The sequence below is a fragment of the Daktulosphaira vitifoliae genome, unplaced genomic scaffold (genome assembly GCF_025091365.1).
Source record: "Daktulosphaira vitifoliae isolate Bord-2020 unplaced genomic scaffold, ASM2509136v1 Scaffold_3, whole genome shotgun sequence".
Classification (NCBI taxonomy): Eukaryota; Metazoa; Arthropoda; class Insecta; order Hemiptera; family Phylloxeridae; genus Daktulosphaira; species Daktulosphaira vitifoliae.
In genome coordinates, this window is record NW_026099574.1 from 23,885,824 (window position 1) to 23,910,322 (window position 24,499).

At 24.2% G+C, this 24,499-nt stretch overlaps 2 protein-coding genes across 2 annotated transcripts; both read left to right on the top strand.

The window, feature by feature from the left end:
- The first annotated feature begins 695 nt into the window (after positions 1 to 695).
- LOC126903272 (uncharacterized) lies at positions 696 to 24,200 on the top strand. The gene is made up of 2 exons (XM_050681373.1): positions 696 to 1,146; positions 23,423 to 24,200. Exons 1-2 carry the CDS (start codon positions 817 to 819, stop codon positions 23,987 to 23,989), a joined length of 897 nt encoding a protein of 298 aa, XP_050537330.1. The 5' UTR covers positions 696 to 816; the 3' UTR covers positions 23,990 to 24,200.
- Positions 7,451 to 11,072, top strand: LOC126903270 (post-GPI attachment to proteins factor 3). Its single transcript, XM_050681370.1, has 6 exons — positions 7,451 to 7,806; positions 7,862 to 8,010; positions 8,083 to 8,235; positions 9,520 to 9,781; positions 9,854 to 10,058; positions 10,463 to 11,072. The coding sequence occupies exons 1-6, from the start codon at positions 7,680 to 7,682 to the stop codon at positions 10,509 to 10,511; spliced, it is 945 nt and encodes a 314-aa protein (XP_050537327.1). The 5' UTR covers positions 7,451 to 7,679; the 3' UTR covers positions 10,512 to 11,072.
- Positions 24,201 to 24,499: the final 299 nt, after the last annotated feature.

Consider the following 24,499-nt stretch of genomic DNA (forward strand, 5'->3'; position numbering starts at 1 on the left):
AATAATTTTAATTGTTTATATGGATAAATCTGGTTAAGCTTTATTATATTATTATTAATTTATTATGGAAAAAAAAATAAATTTTGTCTTCACGGTGAAGAAAATCGCTACCAAATGCTATTTTTGTGTGAAAATTCTTTTTTTTTTTCCATTAAATTTATATTACATTAGCTTTAATTAAGGATATATATATAAAAGTGTCAGACTTTCCGGAACACTTTCAAAAGTTAAGTTGAAAAAGTTAATTTTTTGTTTAGTTTAATTTTCGCATCGAAGCTAAAATAAGTTTTCATAAATTAAAATAATATAAAAATTAGATTTATATTTATCAATTAATTTAGTTAAAAGTTTATTAAGTCTAACAAGCTGAATAGTAATCTTTATTACTTATAACTATTTTTAGTATTTTTTATTACAATTATTGCAATTATCTTTTTTAAATATCGAGTATATAAATTTCCTGAAAAAAAAATCATTTGAATTTATTGATTAAAGGTGTGAAATTTCATACTACACAATTGTATGTCTGTGACATATTTACAGTAGTTTAATCGATGTAGTAGAATGAGTTCTATTATAAATAACGTATATTAATATAATTTTTTTTTTAAATGTAGGTAAATTAATTTAAAGATAAATAAAAAAGTATACAGTTGGCCTAATATTATTTTTATAAATCATTTATATTCCCACTTAAATTAAATAACAAAACCACTTAAATAAAGATATCAAACTATACGTGGATCTCAGTACAAGTATTTGTGTTAGTGCCCATTGAATTTAATAAATTTATTTACAATTTCTTATGTGCAAAATATGAATTTTTTTAATTGTTGCTTTGCATTAATCGTTATTTTAATTCAATTACTACCATCAAATGTATTATTATTGATATTAAGTGAGCAAGAAAAAATTAAAATTCTTAATGAAAAACTTGAGAATGTAGATGCATGGGAAAATCTCAAGAGTATAAAAGTTAAACATGGAAAAGGCAATACCATGAAAATTTTCACAGTTAATGATATCTTTGATAATATCGAATATATAAAATATGTGGATCAGAATATTACACAATTAGTTGAAATTCCTTACGAACAACATTCGTCAAAATATTTGCATGTTAATTCGTTTAATTATGAAAATAAGGTAAACTTGATTTTTGAATTCATAAAGTGTAAGTGTTGGGAACAAATTAAGTTAACTAATCGACTTCTGTCTTACATGACAAATGGTTATAAGATAATCTATCAAGATGTAAAAATAACGCAAGACAAAATTATAGAAATAAAAAATTTGCTTCTTATGAAAATCGTGGAATATAAAGAATTAGTATGTGAACTTTATAATTCTGCATGTTTTTTTAAAAGTTTGTTGCCTGAAGAAAATAATGAAATACGTACTACAGACCCATTTTTTTCGAAATTATGGTCTATTATTAATATGCCATTACCAGTAGGTGATGATTTTTCAATTAATTTTAATAAAATATTAAATAAATCATTTTTGGAAATATCAAATATTTCGAGGAATATGTGTGTCTATTCAAACAAACTTAATCGCCAAACATCGTATTACAAAAATTACTATGTAGATACGCTTGCTATACATTATAAGGAAAGCTTTGCAAAATATATGAGTGCACACTTCGATTTTTTTGTAAAAGAAACTTATAATTTGTTTTCAAAGTTAACATTAAATGAAAAATTAGAATAACACATAAGATTGAATTATCAATTATTTACGTTTAAAACTATTTTTACACTTCAATATGTATTTCAGTCTTTTGTGTGATAAGTCAATAGTTGTTTAAAAAAAAAAATGAATTAAAAAATAAATAAATCGAGAAATATATGAAGCTTAAAAATGTCAAATCAAGTTTTATAATAGTTATTATTGTAAGAGAAATCGAGTGATTTATATAAATTAATACTTTAAAATGTATACAAATATATGTAATCTATTTAAAGTATTATAATATTTTACTTGTAAGCATATTTTTGGATTTATAAGTATTAAAAATTAAATACTAGTGTTAAGTAAATATGCGTATATTAAGTATCGTCTATGATATTTGGTAGATATTTAACATCACTATCGCTTCGATGCAAATCTGTAGGTAGTATTTAATTTTAAGAAATTGGTGGCCTATATCAAAAAAAGTTGTTATTTTAAATAAGTGAGCAGGTTTAGAATCAGATTTTCAAAAAAATTATATCAAATGAAAGAAAAATATCTAAAGTTTCAATAATTATTTTAATTTGTTTGTTTGTTTGTTTTTCGCAAATATTATACTTTTGTGAAATTTAGTAGCTATTTGCACATTTGCGTGAAATAAGGGAAAATTTTCAATTTTTAAGGGTAATGTCTTTAACTAGATATGATTTGTGATCTTTTGACATATTGTTCATCAAAAATCGGTTCAGTGAAAGCTGAAAAAAAGTGTCAACAGACACAAAAAAAACACATCATAGTGAAACTAATACCTTCTCAGATTCGCATCGAGGCTAAAAAAACTACTTATAGCTATACTCGAAATTTAATATTGAGATATGATTATATATATATACATAATTATATAAGATGTGTATCTTATATAATTGGGGAAAACTATTTTTCTATGTTACCTATTTTTAGTTGATTTAATATTTATTAAGGTTCTGTAATTAGTACCAATGTTAATTATTTTGAAAAAATAATTAATTATATTGAAATTAAAAATTGTACCAATTATGATTTTAAGCAATGAAAATTTTGAGGTGATTACAGGGATACATAAACAATTAATTTTATTACATTTTATGTATTTATCATAATAAATAATTTTATTGGAAATACTAATCCTTTCTGTGTAGCTTTTGGTGTATAAATATATGTTATAATTAAAATATTTACTCAGATATATTACGTACCTAGTTTCATCTATATTTTCGTCCGCTGTTGTTAAATTTCATTTTAACCAATTTTTTTTGGTTACTTTTTTTATGTTTAATACTCGTTTTTACTAATCAGTAGTGATATCAAAAATTAGTGGTGATAGCAAAGATCTAATTGCATATTTGAAATTAGCACAACAAATTGCTCAAAAAAAGTTTTTTTTTGACACTCATGAAAGTGTCTAGTAGTTTTTCAATTGAAAAAAAAATTCATTTAAATAAATGTTTGGCCATTATTAGTCCTAAATAAGAAATATTTTCATGTATTTTATTAGATTAGCTCTTTCAATAATTGACAATGTGTCACATAATCTAGTTAGTGTTTTAATACTAAGAACATTATGCTCTAATACTGTAGTCCACATAAAATCTTTGAAACCAGTACCTTCAACCAAATGAAATGATCGTACATCTTTGATGATAAAGTTTAAAAGACATTCAGTTAACACTTTATGGCGTTTACTTTTTTTAGTTAATTTTATATATTTGCTCGTGAAACACTTTTTTATTAATAAAGATTTATTGGTTTGATTCTTATTGTAATTATGCAAATGTGCAGTAAGATTTGTTGTGTTAGCACATTATTTTATTTTTGTTAAACAGTTTCGACATGATACTTCAGTTTTATTGAAAATAACACCACTTGAGTCAACTTTAAAACCAATGTATTACCATATTTATATCTAACATTAGGAAGTGAAACCCAAGATGAATTATTAACATAAGTCATAACTGCTCAAGATAATAAAAAAATAAAGAAAACAAATATAAGATAATAAAGCACATTATGATGATAGTATTAAAACCTGCTAAAACAGAAAACAATGCGAACAAAAACCATTTTCGTAAAAAAATAACAATGACATAATAATAAAAAATCTAATGTAAAAATAGATTTTGTATCAATAGTATAATTTTTCGTATTATCTCAATTCTTTATTTCACAATATATTTTAATACGATAAATGTCAATAAGATTTTCACGAACTGTTTTTGGCCTAATATCAAATTATATATATATTTTAACAAAAATATAAAAAAGCGACCAAATTCAAATTTTTTTGAAAAAACATTTTTTTTTCGATTTTTGCGAAATCTAAAAAATAATTGATATCGTGGGAAAATGAAAAAATTCGGTGATATCGATATCGAAATCGATGACGAACCCTATTAAATACAGTAAAAACAATTTATGTATTTGATGAAGATATTACGATGTACCAATATTCTCTATAAATGATAATTAACAATTTCGATCTTGCATAAACACAATGCAAATATTTAAAAATGATGTACAAAGAAAATATTTATGTACCAGAATTTAAAAACTATAATAAACACAACAAATTGATTTGTGCATAGGCTATGTAACACGTTTTTAGATTTTAAATTGATAAAATTATTGAAGATTCAATAGAATACAATTTATATCTTAGAAAATTAAGCGAAGATAAAATTTAAAATGATATTGAAATAAATATATGAGTTAGTAATATTTAATGAGTTATTTTTAAATAAATGATTTATATTATAAATATTTAAAATAATTAATCGTATTGTAACTAATTATAAACAAGCTCTAAAATATGAAAGTAGTGATATTATTTTAAGTAAAAAATAAAACCATATTTTTTGTATATGATAGTGAATCCATTCAAATTATAAAACAAGCATTTTACTTAGTGATTCTTTAGAAGTATGTTTTTGGTTTAAAAATCATATGACGTTACTGTTATGATGATATTCTGAAATAGATTCTATGAAAATATGTTATTTCTTAATTTAAAGTATAAACGGTTTCTTATTAAATATTAAAATACACAATATTAATTTTTAATTAAAGCCTCATATTGTTGGCAGGATTGTTAAAAATATATTTAAAAAAAATACTTGTTAAAAACATTAGTAAATAATTTAAAAGTTCAAAATATCCCATAAAACCTATGTAAATGTTAAATTTATTAGTGTGTGCATCTATGTGGTCTTCAAATAAAAATAATTAAATGAATATTTATAAGTTTTATTTATTTTGTTGCAGGCACTTTTTTTTTATGAAATAACATTATTAGATATATTATTATTATCAAACAGTTATTAAATAAGATATAAGTTTAAGTTTTAATGTAGCAATTAAAAATTTATGAAGATGATTTATTTCCAATATTTTTGGTAACCTATTTTTAGAACGATTTTGGTTTCACTCCAGTTCAGGGCATCTTAGTGAATTTTATTTTTCAGTGGTAAAGTATGTATTTTATAAAAATAAATGTTAGTTTTTTTTAACTGAATACATCATTAAAAAATCAACATAAATCATTATTATTTAGGAAACAAGATAAAATTATCACTATTGTCGTGATATGCCCAATACTTTACATTACGCATCTTACATTTATCAATGAAAAATATATAATCTGCATTTTATATTACTTGTATATAAACAAATAATTTATCTGTCATAATACTACATTACTGTATTTTTTATCTTAATAATTATATATATCTCAATTCAATCATTATTAACCATGTGTCTTAACCGTGGCCTCACGAAAAATAGAGAGTCATAGGATGTTTGATTTTATATTGAATATCATCTTGCATTCTTTAGTATTCGACACTTTCATTTACCTTTTTATAAACAACCCCGTGTTGACCTATGCAAATTTTTGTGCTTATTTTAAATCCGTCATTTGTGTTAAAAAATTATATTGCAAAATGTATCCTTAATACCTTTATTAGCGTGAATATTGGTATTCTTAAGCGAGATTTTTAAATTAGATATTTTACGCTTACTGAATCAGCACTCAAAGTGACTTCAAATTAACGAGTATTAATTCAAATACAAAGTAAATCAATTTATATTATCTCAATTATTTAGAATTAATAATCTGAATAAAGAACGATAAAGCAGTAGATCATTTCTCTCTTTAGTAATTTTACTAGTTTACTACACTTTATACATTTACACATTACAAAGTCTCGAAGGTCGGATGCCTAAAGAGAGTGTAAAAACCTAATGTATATCTCACTGTATGTAATAGACATTTGGAGTGGGTCTTCGTGAGTAAGATTATCGCCTCGTTGCCTCAACGTCTTATTAAAAGTGCTTACCAATTAATTAGTTTTTATTACTCAACACAAAGGATCTACATTTATTTAATTTATAGCTAATTCTCTTTATTGTTCGAACCCCTAAGAATCTATAACCTCGATAGAACCTTGTTGCTCACGAATTGACAAAATCCCCAAGTATTCTTAAATTGGCCAATATTCCTCATTACTATGTCAAACCCTTATAAAATATTTTAATATAAAAAAGTTATAGAAATATAAAATCAAAAATTTCAAATCGAGAATTTTAACACAAAAATAAGCATATTTTTGAATACGGTAGTCATTTTCACCACGAAAACAAGTTTTCAATGGTTCTTAAGTATTCTTTAAACCTGATCCCTATATTTCTTTTTATTTGTCCTACATAACATTTATTACAACTTTCACATTGCATTTTATAAATGCCGATTTCCCCTCTCTTCTACTTTATCTTTTGGGTTACCTAATAAAACTCTTAAATTATTACTTTTAGATATTACTTAAGTAATACCAAAATTCTTAAAAATTCTAACTAGTCCATTTGAGATTCCCAGATAATATAGATTGAGTGATCTAATTACTTTTTGTTTCCCCATGCTAGTGATTGTACTAGCTGCCCTTCTTTCTTTATTCCACTTTAGTGTTCAAACTAATTTTGAAATTACGTTTTCGGTACATCCATTAAATCTAGCTATTTCTCTTATAACCTCCAGTTCTTTATTAAAATCTATTTTATTCATCGGAATATTAACTAATCAGTAAACCATACCATCAAAAGCTGCCACTTTGTGTTACCAGCTATGGTTCCAATTGTTCAAAATGTACTTGAACTTGTGTGTGTTTTTCTGATAAATTGCAAAATTCCGACACAAAAAAATACATCATAGTGAAACTAATACCTTCTCAGATTCGCATCAAGGCTAAAAAAACTACTTATAGCTATACTCGAATTTTAATATAAATTTATATGTGTATCTTAAATAATTGGGAAAAACTATTTTTCTATGTTATCTATTTTTAGTTGATCTAATATTTATCAAGGTTCTGTAATTAGTACCAATATTAATTATTTTGAAAAAATAATTAATTATATCGAAATAAATAAATGTACCAATTATGATTATAAGCAAACAAAATTTGAGGTGATTACAGGGATACATAAACAATTAATTTCACTTCATAAATTGAAAAACATATCCTAAAAAGTGATACTTGAAACGTCCGATTTTAGTTTATGTACTATTTATCTCTGATTTAGACAACCCAATCTAGTGGATAATATAACAAGAACTTTCGAGGGCTCAACAATTGGTTTCCATTGGTTAATGTAGATTTAGGGGATACTATATGTTTCCAACCCCTTGTTATGTTTTTCTTATCAATAACAATATCTTATTATATAAAGATAACAGCTGATTATTAATACAGTCTTCTTTTTTGTGAATGTCTGCAACTAAAGGAAATTGTTAAAATAATTAAAAAAGAAAGTATTTCACAAAAAGTTTATATTTCTATATTGTATAATTACTATCCAGAGATGTTTTGGCAGTTTTTTTTTATTGTATTATATGAATCATAGGATTCATATCTACTACATTTAATTTTTTATTATAAAGTACGAGTGATGCCCAGAAACCCCGACAATTTTTTAATATGACACATTTATTTCTACTGGTGATTTTTGCTTTCAATTATGTAGAAGTACATACTTCCCTCGGAGACAGTTTTCCTTCTTATAGAAATTGTGTTTTAGAATGCACTGACAAAAGATGCGAAAAGGGTAATTACAGAACTTTGTCTTAGTATTTGGTTTCTAAACATTATCATTTTCTTAGATGGTACACGGTATAAAAGAAATTGTTGTGGTGCTATTTTTGATGTTTTCAAATGGAAATGTTCAGAAAATTGTAAATATGACTGTATGTGGCCAATGGTAGAAGGTTTAGTTGAACGTGATTGGCCTGTCCCTCAATTTCACGGAAAGGTTGTAATTTTTAAATATTTTTAATTAAAAAAGATTAGTTTTGAAATAATTAATACTTTTCTATTGTTACAGTGGCCCTTTAAAAGAATCCTTGGTTTACAAGAACCTGCATCAGTAGCATTTTCTATATTGAACTTGCTCACAAATTTATTTATGTTCAACAGATTTAGAGAACAAATACGTTTTACTTTGCCATCATTCAATATATGGTCGCTCTACACATTGGTAAAATTATAACTAAAATATTTCCTAAATTATGAAAAAATCACAATAAATTTATAAATATTCTAAGAGTAACACAATGAATATTAAAAACATATAATTCTGTAATCATTTATTATTTATTAATGTATGATTTACTCTTATGAAATATATTTTACCTATTTCTACATGATAGTAATTTTTTTACTAGTTCCATAGTAAAGCAATAGCATTTAAGTTTTACATAAACCAGTAAAATTTCCTAATAGTACAGTCCCCCGTATACAGGATGATTTTGGGGTTCATCCCAAATTATAAAGTAGGTATATATATAATACAATATTTATTTCAAACCCCCCAAAAATTTATAAATATGTAACTGTAATGGCTTTTTCATATGTAACTATTTCTTAATATTAGATAGGGAAAAATATTTCCATTGGACCTTTTATAATAAGTCACTTTGGTTACCTAAGCGTATCAAATACACTGTTTTGGGGGAGATTATGTTTAAATGATATGGGCCATATCTAAAAGAGTTGTGATAAATAGCTACCAAGTATCAATCTTCCATAATCATTACATTGTGCGCTACTTATTTTAGACATTTAAATTATGTTTAAATCAAATTTTATACAAGTTGCTTACATATTTAGACAGAGAATAATAAACTAAAATGAGTTATATTAAAATGCCAAATATCAAAAATTCATTATTTGGCCTCTTGTGGTGAGATACGTTTATAACACAATTGTCATTTAAAAAAAATTATAACTAGGATCATTAAAATATTTTAAGCTAAAACTTACAATATATTTGTTATATTTAAGAGGAATTCATATTACTTTCAAAATATTCTCTCAAATTATAATAGAACAAATTTATATGTCATGTAAAACTAAAAAAAAATTAATATTTAAAAAAGTAGAAGGAGTACAAAAGTATAACTTATTGGTTTTACTATAAAAATATTTTATATATTTTTTGAAAACCAAATGTAATTAATAATTATAGCAATTAATAGTAAATGATTAATTATTGTATTTTAATTAATTAATGCATTAATTATTTGTAATAATTAATGCATTATAACAATCACTTCACTCCAAGCAACCAGAATTATTAAGAAATAAAAAAGTTCTATTGACCTTGATAATTTTCTTGAAAGTTCTACAAACTTTTACTCTCTAATGATTTGCCTCTCACTACTCTACAATAAAATGAAATTGTAGTTCTTTTAATGAATTAACTATTTTTTAATTAAATATGATGATATTATTTAATTCATAGTACTTTTTGTCTTAACAGGTGTCAGCAAATTGTTGGATCTGGTCAGCTGTATTTCATGGACGAGATACCATGTTTACTGAAATTATGGATTACATCAGTGCATATGCAATGGTTTTGTTTGCTTTTTATACCATTGGACATCGTATTTTATTATTTAGTAAACCAATTATTAAAAGCACGTTTACATTAATTTGTTCTTTTGCTTTTATTTATCACTCATTATACTTACTCACTACAGAATATGATTATAAATATAATATGACAACAAATTTACTAGTTGGTATGCTATTTTATATAAAAGATATTTGTTATAAATGTTGTTTTTATTTTAACCAAATTGTCTAATTTTTAGGCACAGTTACTGGAACAGCTATGCTAATTTGGGCTGTATGGAACCGCAAAAAAATGGGTCATGGTAAATATTTGATATTTTATGTAATTGGTATGACATTAGCATCACTGTTAGAATTAGCAGATTTCCCTCCAATTTTGTGGACATTTGACGCTCATTCTCTATGGCACCTTGCTACTGCTCCTAATGCTTATTTTATGTACAAGTAAGATTTTTAATCAAAATTAACACTCAAAAATATACTTAGATATACATGATTCTTATATAGTAGTTTAGCTGGCTTTCATATAATCATTAAGCTTTTTAATTCTTATTAAACATACTCTGGATTCATTTAATTTATTTAATTATTCAGAAAGATTTATGATCTGTATAATTTTATCAATATTCATAAAGTGTTATATCCCAGCATATAGACAGCCAAAAAAAGAATATTTGAAATTATTTGAGTAATATTTAAAAAAATAAATTTTAAAAATATTTTTGAATGACTAAAAAACAACAATATATCTTTGTGTTTAATACAAATTTGATCGTCTTCTAACCTTTACTTAATATCCCTGTAGTTTTATATTATTTAAAACTATAAAATTTTATTGTTTAATATAGGTTTGCCATAGAAGACTGTAAACATCAACGCAGAATGTTCCTCAAATGACAGTTTCTTGCACTGGGGATACCTCAGACACAAGAAGAATAATTATTAGTTTCGCCTCATAACTTCTATGCTTGGTGTGTTTTAACTTTTAAATTATTCTCTTTTAATTGAATAACCTTCATTATCAGTGTATTATTTTTATCTAAATTTTGTATAAAGAAAAGTGTTATTTATTATTTTATAAAAATGAAGTGCATACTACATTTTTTCAATGTTTTATTTCCATTGTTAAATTTTTTCAAAAATTATTCATTCTAAAAGAATGCATTTGAAGGGGACAGGTGTTATTCTATGCCCTGGTAGCAAATTTTACATTATATAAAACAACAATAAATAAAAAAAAATATTTTTTCAAAAAATAAATGTCGCTTGTAAATTTAAAAAATGTAGGTACTGTTTTTATTACGGAACGTGAAAAATAGTTTTTATATAATAACATCATAATGTTATAATGATTCTTTTTATATGATACAAAGATAATTTTCAAATTTACATGTTTAAATTTGTATGATATTTATATTATAATACATATAATTCCTAGATACTATTATTTTTAAATTAATATTAACATATAAATGTTTTTAATAATATAATTTACAATTTTGAAATGACTAATAATTTTGTTTGCAAAATAATAAATACTTTTATAACTTACCAAGTTAAGTTCCAAGTAGTATTTAATAGTCCATAAATCACATTAAATACATATTAACAATTAAAAATAAAAATTTTTAATTAAAAAATATAATTTTGGTAAATTTAATACAATTTGATTATGTTTGAATAATGTCAAAAGATAAAAAAAATAACAGTGTAATTAGCTGATTATATATTTGTATGTTGTTCCAATTATTATTAACACTGTACTCTTTTAAGTGAAAATTAGTGCCAAAAAGGATTGTGTATACCTTCAAATGTGATATTTATAGTTTTTAAAAAATTTTTATTATAGAGCATTTATAGTATTTTTAGTCGGATTATACAATTTTTTTTTTTTTTTTATTGTATTATACCTTGTATAATAATTTTATTATGAATGTGTTAAAGCTTTCGTGGATTGTAGTATTGCTTGAATTGTTTACGGATGTATCCACGTTTTCAGTTATGAGCTGACATTACGGACTCGTTGCAGAATCCGTCTTCACTGTAATAGCTACAGGCTCATGGTTTAAAATAATTAAATTAGTATAATTATAACTTCGATACATCCAAAAACATTTGATGCAATGATTTTATTAAATCCAAAACTTAATTTTTTTTTTCTGAGTTATTATTTAAATTATAATCCATAAACCATCATTATTTACTAGTTATTTTACATATTATGTGCTAATATATACATTTCAAAATAATAAGTTGTATATTTAATTGTAAATTTTGCTTTTATTTTATGCTTTGATTTTAATTATGTGACATTTAATTAATTCTTTATTTTGGTATACTATTGTAAAACCTAATAAAGGACTAGGCTTATTTGTATTAAAAAAATTGTAACTGTTAAATATATAAATTATATTTTATTCTGAAAAGTATATTAAGGAAATATCCTTTTAGTGTTGATAAAATTAAGTGATATGTGATTTTGTTAATTGTAAAATTGAAATTTGACAAATATTTCAATAAAATAATTGTTAAAAAATTATTGACTGTTATTCACTTTTGTTAATAATTTTTAACAAACACACTTATCGAAATTATAAGGTATTTTGATAACAAAACTATGAAATGATATATTTCTTAAGTTTTCAAATTAAAATGTATAGCTAACTTACGAAATAGACCCACTTATTTGTGATATATTTTCAAGATATAAGATACAACATACAACATATATGGTAAAACAATTCTTATTAAAAGAAAAATAAATTATTTTCAAACGTTGTATTAATAAAGAAAGAATATTTTAACTCATCACTCGATAGTAATACAATTGCCTAAAAGGGTGCGTTAATATTCAAATAGAACTTGAAAAATGTGCTTTGTCCTAAAATTTTTATTATATCATCTATTTATGTGTTTTAAATAGTACTGTAACTAACATTAAATCTAAAAAAAGTGTATCTATTTTGATTATACAGTCAAAAATTATTCATTTTTATAAAAGTTTAATAAAACAAAAATTATTTCTAATATTTAGGTTAATAGCAAAAATACTTTCAGAAAATTATATTTCTATATCTAAAGGAAATACAGCATAATCACCATCTCTTTAGCCTCTATCCCAATTATCTGAAGTCAACCATTTATGATTTGATAAGGATTTTACACCGTCTGTCGATCTGATACAACCTCATTATGGCCGAGGTATCGGTCAGGGGACAGGTCTGGGCACTTTTAAATTTAACAGGACACTGTTAAATTTCCCGTATAATCCGCCATTTGGTAACTAACAGCTGCTAGTTATAGAAAATAGCGCAGCTGAATATCAGCACTAAGGCTGTGACTGAATGATCCACTTCGCCACACTACAATCTAAAAATATTAATATTTATAAAAAATTAATTAAAGCTAATTATATTGATTGACAGCTGTAAAATAAAAAGTGCGGATACAAGTTTAAATAAATATCTATTTTTAAACTAATTGTGTAATATACATTGAAACAATATAATTATAAGATTTATTATTCAAATGTTTAACTATGATCTACCCGTAGATACATAATAACAGTAACTAATATTAAATATAAACAATGTCCACATATGAACATAATTGAATAGTTACTATTTTTTGAAGGACTCATTTTTATCGTCATAAATCATTTTCCTAATAAGAACACAATAATTACTTTTCACTGAATCAGTAATCATCTTAAGTTAAACAAGTTCGGAATACATTGTAATATTTTATTTAACTTTTACATTGATCTGTAAAGTATTTTTAACAGCTCCTACTAGATTACCTTTATGTTTAATTTTACTAACATGTTTATATAAAATTCCATACTTGGAAGCAGTGCCGTTCTCATGGTTTCGTTTTAGAAGTAGATATACATAAGAAATTTTTTACTAGTCCCTCCAAAATGCATCATTACTATGTATTTATTTTTATCGGAATCTAACCACTTTATCACTCCCGTGCAAGTCACGATTAAGAGGGGGTAGCAAGGGGGCGAACACCCCATGGTCCACGAGTTTAAGAAGCCCATCTCGACTTTTACTAGCCTAATCGTAATTAATTACAGTTTTACTATTTTTTATTTCATTTTATTTTATGGTAGCGATGTTTTCTATAGCGGGCCTATCTTAAGGTACCACCCTGGGGCCCATACAAGTCTTAATCCGCCCTAGTCCCCGTGAGAACGTCCGTGCTTGGAAGTTAACAACAGTTAATTTACATAATAATATTTTTATTTAAAATTATAGGTTACAACTTTAGACTAGTATATAAAATCATACAGAGCAGTGTTTCTTTCAGAAAATATTCTCCGAGGCAGTATTCGAAAAAGTTGGGAGTTATTAACATTACATTAAGAAAGAACGGCAAAATGTCTTAAAGAAATACCGTTACAAAGTAATTACGACACGCTTGAACATTTTCAGTGAATCTTCTAGTACCCAGTAGCGCAACCAGTGGAGGCTCAGAGGATTGTAATCTCCCAGAAATCGAAAGAAATATTTTATTGTACTCGTTTTTGACATTTTTAGCTTTTATGAGAAGCTGAGAAGGTATTAACTTTACTATGATGTGCCATAAAAAATTTTTTACATTCAATGAAAAACAGTAACAACGACGACAAAAACAAAAACAGTGGTATATAAGCAAAATCGGCAGTATAGTTTCAACTCTACGAGTTAAATACACATGTGATATAAATATGTATACATTTACAATTTATGAATTTTAATAATTATGACCGTTAAATTAACTGGCCAATTGATAGTGTGAAAACTTTTGCTAATTAAATGTAAACATTTTTAATGAGTAGTTTTCAAAAAAGGATTTATTTAACGAACTGGATCACGTTTAAGGGATCTCTGTCTACAACTGTTTTGACCATTTCGAAGAGCGGAAAATTACGTACATAACAATTACTATTATTATTACATTTATTTGTTTACTAGTCTTAATCTGTACATGTAGAAATGACCAGAGATTATTTCATGAAATTCTTACTGACATTTTATAAAATATCATTAGTATGGAAGACTAAGTTTAATTGTAATACGAAATGTATCATAGGACTAAAGTATCTGTAAAATATTTCTACAAAGTTCTAAAAGATGTCATTAAATTTGTAAATGAAAAATATCACGAATTATGTTGATATCTGGATCTTTCTATCGTTATTAAAACAGCTATCATCATATATTCGGTTTTTTCACTTAATGGTGAAAATATTTTTTCACCCTGTGGAAGCCTTTGTGTCAGCAAGTACAGCTGGTGTCAGCAACCCCCCCCCCCCCCAATAAAACGGAACGTCGGTACTATTTGAGATAATGTGTAAGAGGTTAATAGATATTGCATGTTACGTATTTTTGTAATATTTTGTTAATATAATATATTAAAATGTTTATCAAATTATAATAGACATTGTAATTGTATAATTTTAAATTTAATTTAATTTAGTGAAGTTATCCTTAGAGTAGCTTAAAACCTAAAGTGATACAAGTGTTTCTTTTTGTGTTTTGAGTTCAATATTTTTATTTAAAATACTAGAGTCATATTATATTAATATTGCATATCATTCTTAAATGTTTTATGCATTTGATAATATCGACTTTATTTCAAAACTGCAACAACTTGAAAAATAAAGTATGAATAATAGATATATGATTGTGTTACAACTTATTTCATAACCCGGGTAATATTTTAAACGTGGATCCATAAATCCACCCAGAAAAACTCAAATTAATGTTAATTTAAAAAGTCAACATATAACTATTTCTACATTTGAAAAGCAAATACTAGATATTTTATTATTAAAAAATGTTTGCTCCTTTACGTCACACATGCCGAAATTAAAACAGGAAATAAGATGTGCTGGCCTTGAACAATGTTAAATTAAACGTTTTATATAATAATGTATCCTTTTCGGTCATCTTAAATGTATATCGGTCAAGGATAGCAGTAGCAGATACAATTCAGATACCCGCGTTTATCGAGAAAAATGTTTATTTTTCCTCCTGCGGGCTAAACAATTTTATGATACACGTTCTTTGCAATTGACACGATTGCTATTATCCACCATTTGACCTCACTGTGACTTAGTATTCAAAATATACAAAAGCAAAGTCGTGAAGTCATCACATCGATCGATACACATTTATTGGGCTGTACGTTTACTACAGAATGACAGAATAATATTATGTTTGTTTGATTGAATTATAAGTGATCGTCTAGGTAGGTATCTAGTAGATAATGGTACCACTATAAAAACTAAAACAAACCGCTTAAAAAAAACCCAATATTCATACGATTCATATTTTCCCAATTATGTAGATACATCCTAATACGAAAAATAGCTTACGGAATTTTGAGCTCTGATATAAAAACGAAATATAAACCCGCTTAAAAAAACTTAAACAATAGACGAACCTTTTCTTCTTATATTTGATTTATTTTTAGAAAAATTACTTTTTATTATAGCCGAATGTATGAATAATCGATACAACGCTTCTTTATAGAAAATAGGCGCATTATTTTCATAATGTTCGCAATCATAATTATTTTTAAGAGTAGTAAAGGTTAAGTAACAGGGGATAGTTTTAAATTAGCATTCTCATCACGTGACGTTTCCTTTATCAAAAATAGTTTGATTAATTACACTGTTTTTTGGACCTGAAACACAAAAGTAAAATGAATATTTTAATAATCTTATAATAAAATAATAAGATTTCATAATTATAATGTGCTTAAGTGCAATAATAACAAGTTCATTTATATTTTTGTGGTAGGATAACATTATCATAACTTCGCTTTAGCTCTTCTTGTAAAGAAATCAGATGTCACAACGAATCAAGGACAAAAGTTTAAGTAGATATAGTTAAAATATTTCTATTGTCTAACTATCACATACAGAGCTTCTATTATATCGCTTGTCATGAAATAACGTGTAATATTTTATAGCCTTGGTTTTACAAGTTTATACAATACTTATTTACGATAAATTATTTGTATTATTATAGACAGGTAAATTTTCAAATGGATCTATCGACTAAAATGTGCTGATAACCATTATTGACAAAAAAAAAAAATAAATATTCATTGCATATAAAATATTGTCCAAAATAAACTGTGATCCATGATACACTAATAATGATAAAAATTGAATCCATACTAATTATAGAGATGCTCATAATCAATATGAATTAATAATTTAATTAATATAGTACAATCATTAAAAGTGTATAGTATATTTCTATTAATAATATTTTATTCACGGAAAAAAGTATCATTTTTTAAATTTAAGCGTTTTCATATATATAAAAGATTCTTTACTAAATTAAAAAAAAAGTTTACCTTAACCATATATTTGTCTATATCCCTAAAAGTTTCAACTGTCATAACCAGTCTTTAACAGCTATAAACTAAGTGTAAAACCATTATAGAAATGGTTATATTGTTCAATAAGTTAATTAGAATTTAAACGAGCAATTATAATTATCATAAGGTTTTGAAATACAACTTAATTAAATAAAAAGTGTTTGTTCTGTTACTTTATCAAAACTTTAAAATCTTAGATGTATTAACTTTCTAAAAAAGCCAATATTTGCATTTGATATATTCCTCAAAATCAAGACTATAATTAAGTAAATTTTTATATAATTTTTATTATTTGCTTAATTAATTAGTTTCTGGAAGAGTCAATTTTTTGTAACTATTTATTTTATATACCTTCTTTTAGTATGTGTTTAGCGTTGATAATGGTAACATTGTTTCCGAAATACTTATCTACAATTTTTAGTCATTTTTTTTTGTGGCTTTTTGAGTTTAATATTTTTTAGTTTTTAATTAATAATATTCTTAAAATCGTTTTAATTTTAAATAATATTAGCTACAAGTGATCAATATTTATTATAAAATTTATGCTTGTGCTAGTAAGGACAGGAAGCCTACCGGGCCCCTCAAGGCAAAAGAACCTAAGCATCCAGATTCAAATTTTTCTCTACTAAGCTCAATACAAACTTCTAAATATTTTAGAATTCGTCGTTTTACAAAAACTTTATTTATTGAAACAAATTTTATTATGTTATTAGAAAATATTTTTTCCTAAATTACTTTAATAATTAGTTCTATTACAATTTCGTATTATTTATTGTTATTTCATTATAAAACTACTATGTAAGTTTAACTTTATGTTGGGATAAAACATTTTTACAACTTTCCCCATAATATCAAGAGATATATATATATATCTTGATATATAATATTTTTAAAGGCTATCACAAATTGAAAAAGTATCTTTTTATCTCGACTCGTATTTTTTTTTACGTTGAGCTCAGGTGTAATGTTTTGTTAGAATAAACAAAAAGCCGAAGATTTATTTAGGAATTTCCAATACTTTTATTTCAACAAAAATATAATATTAAAATACCTTTGTCGCATTCTTTGGACAATGAACAAATAATGAAATTTCAAATAAACTTACTTACTATTATATTTATTAATTACATAAACTCACATTAAGGAAAAAAATGTATAAGTACTAATAATATTTAATAAAGGTAGGTAAAGTAAGTAGACGAAATGTTGATAAGTTATTGACCTAAAACTAATCATTCCAAATGATCTCTTATACTATGTGAATAATTTAACTGTTTCATAGAAGAAAATCATGAAATCAAATTATAATTAACAAAGAAGTCATTTAGGTTTCATATTTTATGCTTTATGTTAACAAAAAAATTTCAGTTCCCTAAATTTTGAGTTCTAGAGTCCATTTCCTTCCTTAATCTGAGTTTGAATATACTACAGGAAATTTTATACTATTCACCCAATCAAAAAAAGTAACCAAATACCATGTAATTAATTCTGTTCTGTAATTCTATACCTTACATCGTTTCATTATACCTCTTGAACCTTCTAAAATAAAATTCTTCAACAACTCAATTTATAGTTTCAAATGTTATACTTTATTGGAAACAACAAAGTTACTATTATTATAAACTAATTATTTCGATGTTCTTTGACTATATTAAAATAAGAATTTTAGATATTGACATTAAATTTCAAAATGTACATTACTATAAATTATTAAGATTTTAATTCTTTCGGGCAGTTAATCAAATTGTAATATCTGGTTCATACTCAACATTACTATTTTATTAGATTAGGAAATCCGTTAGGGACACCCAAATTAAATGTAATGAGACGCGAGAACTAGCAATTGAAAATATTAGTTTGTTGAAAATAAGTAATAATCATTTTTTTTTAACTTTATAATGTTTTAGTATTTAGTTGACATTGCTCATAATTAAATGATAAAAATAATATGTATATTTTTATAATTTGTAAGAAACATGGTTAAGTTTTTTTGAAAATTTATAAAATATTTAAACGTTTCTTTACATTAGTATCTATAATAACTAATTTTAAAAAATAGTAACTTAAAAAGATATTTTAATCTAAACTTAAGCACACTATAAAACAAATCTAAAAGTTGCTTATTACAATATTACAATTTTAAAAAGTTATGAGAACATTAAATAAAATATACCGTAACAGGTTTTTTATTTACTTAATTTTTGGAAATATTAATCACATTCAAACTTCCTAATTTCATCTTGAGTTGTTTTTTAAATCTAGATAAAATATCAAGTGTAAAAGTCCTACGGCAGATTCTTTTTTTTTTATTCTTTTAGCTCACCGATATTTTATGAGAGCCACCATAATATATATATATAACATAACAAATGTCAACAAATCTTACAAATAATTCCTTTTAAATTGTCATAGAAAAAATGTATAATCTTATTTCAATTCAAAATCATACAAATTAAATAAACAAACAATTTTAATTTCAATTAAAAACTTATTCTTAATATAATTTGAATAAACAAATATTCGAAGGAAAAAGATATATTTAGTTTCTCATTAAATAATCTATGTAAAAGTAATTTATTATATTAATATTTAATATTATTATATTTTTATTTATATATTAATTTTCACGTACTTTGTAACTCCATTTATTTTTTTTTACATATCATTAGAACAGAGCTTACCTAATAAACATTCTCCTAAATAATAAATGCAAAAAAAATAACTAAAATTCTTTTAAGGACTTAAGTCTCCATGTATTTGTAAAATTTGTTTGAGTCAATTATTAGAAAGATAATACAATTACAGTATAGATACATATAGAAGCATAGAAGTTTTTTCTCTAAAGAAGTAATTCTCTCCACATTCCCAATAACTAAACCTCTGGTAAAAATTTAATGTTATGTATTTACATAGTTTTATCCTTAACTATCTCCCAATGATAAACATGTGATAATTTAATTAAGTAAATAACAAAAAAATTATTTTTAACAAGTTAATTATTGTAACTTTTAAAAATAATTAACTAGCTTATACATTTTTAAAATTCACAGCCGTGTATGTTCCTATATAAAATACTATATAATAAAAAAATGCACAGAATCGTATACTTTAAGCTATACACATATTCTTCCATAGTTTGAAAATTTTAAAAGCAACCTTTTTGTATATACGAAAGACTCGGAGTATTTTATTTTAGTTAATTTATTTAAGTCATTTATTACTACCATAAAGACAAAAACAAAAAAAACCTTTTAATCAAAGAGTTATACAGAAATATAACATCAAATATGTTCTTTTTTAGTTTATATGCATTTATAACGTACCACTATTGAAACATTATACATTGTATATTAAATAAAGTTATTGCAAAACAAAGAGTTCATTTTTATTTATTTTCACTTAATAAACGTAAATATCAACAAATTATTTGACAAACCTTTTATTTAAATAACAATTGTTTTATTTTTACTTAATTAAAATAATCTTAAGTAAATAGGTGATAAAAAGATTGATTTAAATGTAAAAATTGTATTGGCTATTTTATTGCCAATTAGTTTTAGTTTTAGTTATTAATGAGGTGTACATAACGCCCATGCACTCAGACCTGTTGATCCACTATGCACACTTCATACCGAATTATCTTGATTTGGTTAACATACCTAAGTATTATTATAATGTACCTATCATTGTATAAAAGATGGAATATGAAGTCCCACCTGTGGTATCCAAAGAGTTCTGTCTTTCTGGCGAAGTTAAGTATCTTTCTGGGTCTTAGGTTTTTGATATCTTCTTTTTCAGAAAAAAATTTAATCAAGTAGTTTGATCTTAGTGCGGATAAGGCTCACAATTACACAGTATAAGAAATAAATCTTCCTCTTCTACTCCACACTTCCTGCACACTGGTGATTTCGAGACCCTCATTTTTTGCCAATTATATATTTTCATATAAAACAATTTCAATACGGATAATTATATACAAATTATAATTCTTCTGTGTATTATATACGAGTTGGGATACATATTGTGTGTCTAATAAACTATATATATTTACAACATCCAAAAGTTATCTGATTTGTACTTCGATCTTTATAAAAACAATAGATAAAACCATAATTGTTTTTTACGAATTATTTATTCTCTCAAATACTTAAGGTATGAAAAAAGTTTAATTGCGGATTTTAATTCAAAGCAAAAAAGTAGTTTTGAAATGTATTTTTTCGTCTCTGATGAAAATTCCTTGTTGTCTAGTGAATTTTTAAGAACAAAAATATAGTAAATACACCAAGAAATTATTTAATGTAACAAAATTCAAAAATATCTATATAATGAACCGCGTTTTAAATTACTTGTAAAAATATAAATTTATTTTCTATTTTATCGAGTAAATGTCGATCATTTTTTTGTATATCCTGTTAAAAAACTGCAAAAAAATAATATTATGTACTTTTTTTTAGTATATAGAAAAAAAATAATAAATACAATTGTTTTTATTACTGTTTAAAACTTACAATATAAGATAAAAAAAAAACATAGCACAGGTTGGTCGCGGCACAGTAGTGACACAGCATAGTTGGATCAAGTATAATGATATTTGACAGTGATTAAAATTACCACCAAAAAAAAAAACGCTTCGATGCAAATCTTTAGATAGTGTTTAATTTTAAAAAATTGGTGGATTATTCCAAAAGTTACATGATCTGCTAGTTCCTTACTAATATCCTGATTAAGATAAAGTATGTCGAATGAAAAAGGGATTGTTAAAAAATATTATTTCTCATAAAAAAATTGTGTTGAATACTTTCTTAATGATATCTGACAGTGATTAAAATCACTATCAATAAAAAACGCTTCGATGCTAATCTTTAGATAGTGTTTACTCTTAACACATCGGTGGATTATTCCAAAAGCTACATGATCTGCTATTTCCTTATTAATATCCTTTATCTTATTAAGATAAAGTATGTCGAATGAAAAAGGGATATAAATATTATTTCTCATAAAGAAATTGTGTTGATCCTTTTCAATTTGACACTTTTTAATAAGTTATAGCATTATAAAGTTAAAATTGTAAAAAATAAAATCGAAAATTTTCACAAAAAAATAGCATTTGGTAGCCATTTTTACCGTGAAGACAAAATAAAGTCCAAAATTTTTTTTTTCCATAATAAATTAATATTAAATTAGTTTTAATTAAGGTTATATATATAAAAGTGTCAGACTTTCCGGAACACTTTCAAAAGTTAAGTTGAAAAGGTTAATTTTTTGTGAAGAAGTTGTCATTTCGGTGAGAGCTGAGAAAAAGTGGTAACAGACACAAAAAAAAACACATCACAATAAATCCAATACCTACTTAGCTTCGCATCTAAGCTAAAATAAGTTTTCATAAATTAAAATAATATAAAAAATTAGTTTTATATTTATTAATTAATTTAGTTAAAAGTTTATTAATTCTAACAAGCTGAATAGTAATCTTTATTATTTGTAATTATTTTTAGTATTTTTTATTGCAATTTTTGCAATTATCTTTTTTAAATATCGAGTATATAAATTTCCTGAAAAAAAAACCATTTGAATTTTTTATTAACCAACTACACAATTGTATGTTTGTGATATATTTACAGTAGTTTATTTACAGTATATTTGTAGTAGAATGAGTTCTATTATAAATAACGTATATTAAAATAATTATTTTTAAAATGTAAGTAAATTAATTGAAAGATAAATAAAAAAGTAAACAGTTGGCCTGATATTATTTTTATAAATCATTTATATTCCCACTTAAATTAAATAATGATATTAAACTATACGTGAATCTCAGTAAAAGTTTGTGTGTTAGTGCCTATTGACTTTAATTTAGCAGAATTTAATAAATTTATTTACAATTTCTTATGTAAAATATGAATTTTTTTAATTTTGCATTAATCGTTATTTTAATTCAATTACTACCATCAAATGTATTATTATTGATATTAAGTGAGCAAGAAAAAATTAAAAATCTTAATGAAAAACTTGAGAATGTAGATGCATGGGAAAATCTCAAGAGTATAAAAGTTAAACATGGAATAGGCAATAACATGCAAATTTTCACAGTTAATAATATTTTTGATAATATCGAATATATAAAATATGTGAATAAGAATATTACACAATTTGTTAAAATTCCTAACGAAGAACTGCATTCGTCAAAATATTTGCATGTTAATTCNAAAATTCCTAACGAAGAATTGCATTCGTCAAAATATTTGCATGTTAATTCGACTAATTATGAAAAAAAGGTAAACTTGATTTTTGAATTCATAAAGTGTAAGTGTTGGGAACAAATTAAGTTAACTAATCGACTTCTGTCTTACATGACNGAAATTCCTAACGAAGAACTGCATTCGTCAAAATATTTGCATGTTAATTCGACTAATTATGAAAATAAGGTAAACTTGATTTTTGAATTCATAAAGTGTAAGTGTTGGGAACAAATTAAGTTAACTAATCGACTTTTGTCTTACATGACAAATGATTATAAGATAATCTATCAAGATAAAAAAATAACGCAAGACAAAAGAATAGAAATAAAAAATTTGCTTCTTAAGAAAATCGTGGAATATAAAGAATTAGTACGTGAACTTTATAATTCTGCATGTTTTTTTAAAAGTTTGTTGCCTGAAGGTAATAATGAAATAAGTGCTACAGACCAATTTTTTTCGAAATTATCATCTATAATTAATATGCCATTACCAGAAGGTGATAAATTTGCAATTAATTTTAATAAAATATTAAAAAAATCATTTTCGGAAATATCAAATATTTCGAGGAATATATGTGTTTATTCAAACAAACTTACTCTGGAACAATCGTATTACAAACATTACAATGTAATTAGAGCTAATACTCAATGTAAGGAAAGCTTTGCAGAATTTATGAGTACATACTTTGATTTTTTTGTAAAAGAAACTTATAATTTGTTTTCAAAATTATCATTAAATGAAAAATTAGAATAACACATAAGATTGAATTATCAATTATTTACATTTAAAACTATTTTTACACTTCAATATGTATTTTAGTCTTTTGTGTGATAAGTCAATAGTTGTTTTAAAAAAAAAATGACTTAAAATGAAAAATGAATTTAAAAAATGCTCAAAAATAATTAAATCGAGAAATATATGAAGCTTAAAATTGTCAAATCAAGTTTTATAATAGTTATTATTGTTAGAGAAATCAAGTGATTTATATTAATTAATACTTTAAAATGTATACAAATTTATGTAACTATTTAAAATATTTAAGTATTTTACTTGTAAGCATATTTTTGGATTTGTAAATATTAAAAACTAAATACTAATGTTGAGTAAATATGCGTTAGTATCGTCTATAATATTTAACAGATATTTAACATCACTATCGCTTTGATACAAATCTTAAGGTAGTAAATAATTTTAAGAAATCGGTGGCCTAAATCAAAAAAAGTTGCTATTTTAAATGTTTTATTTGCTTTATTGAATCCCCCT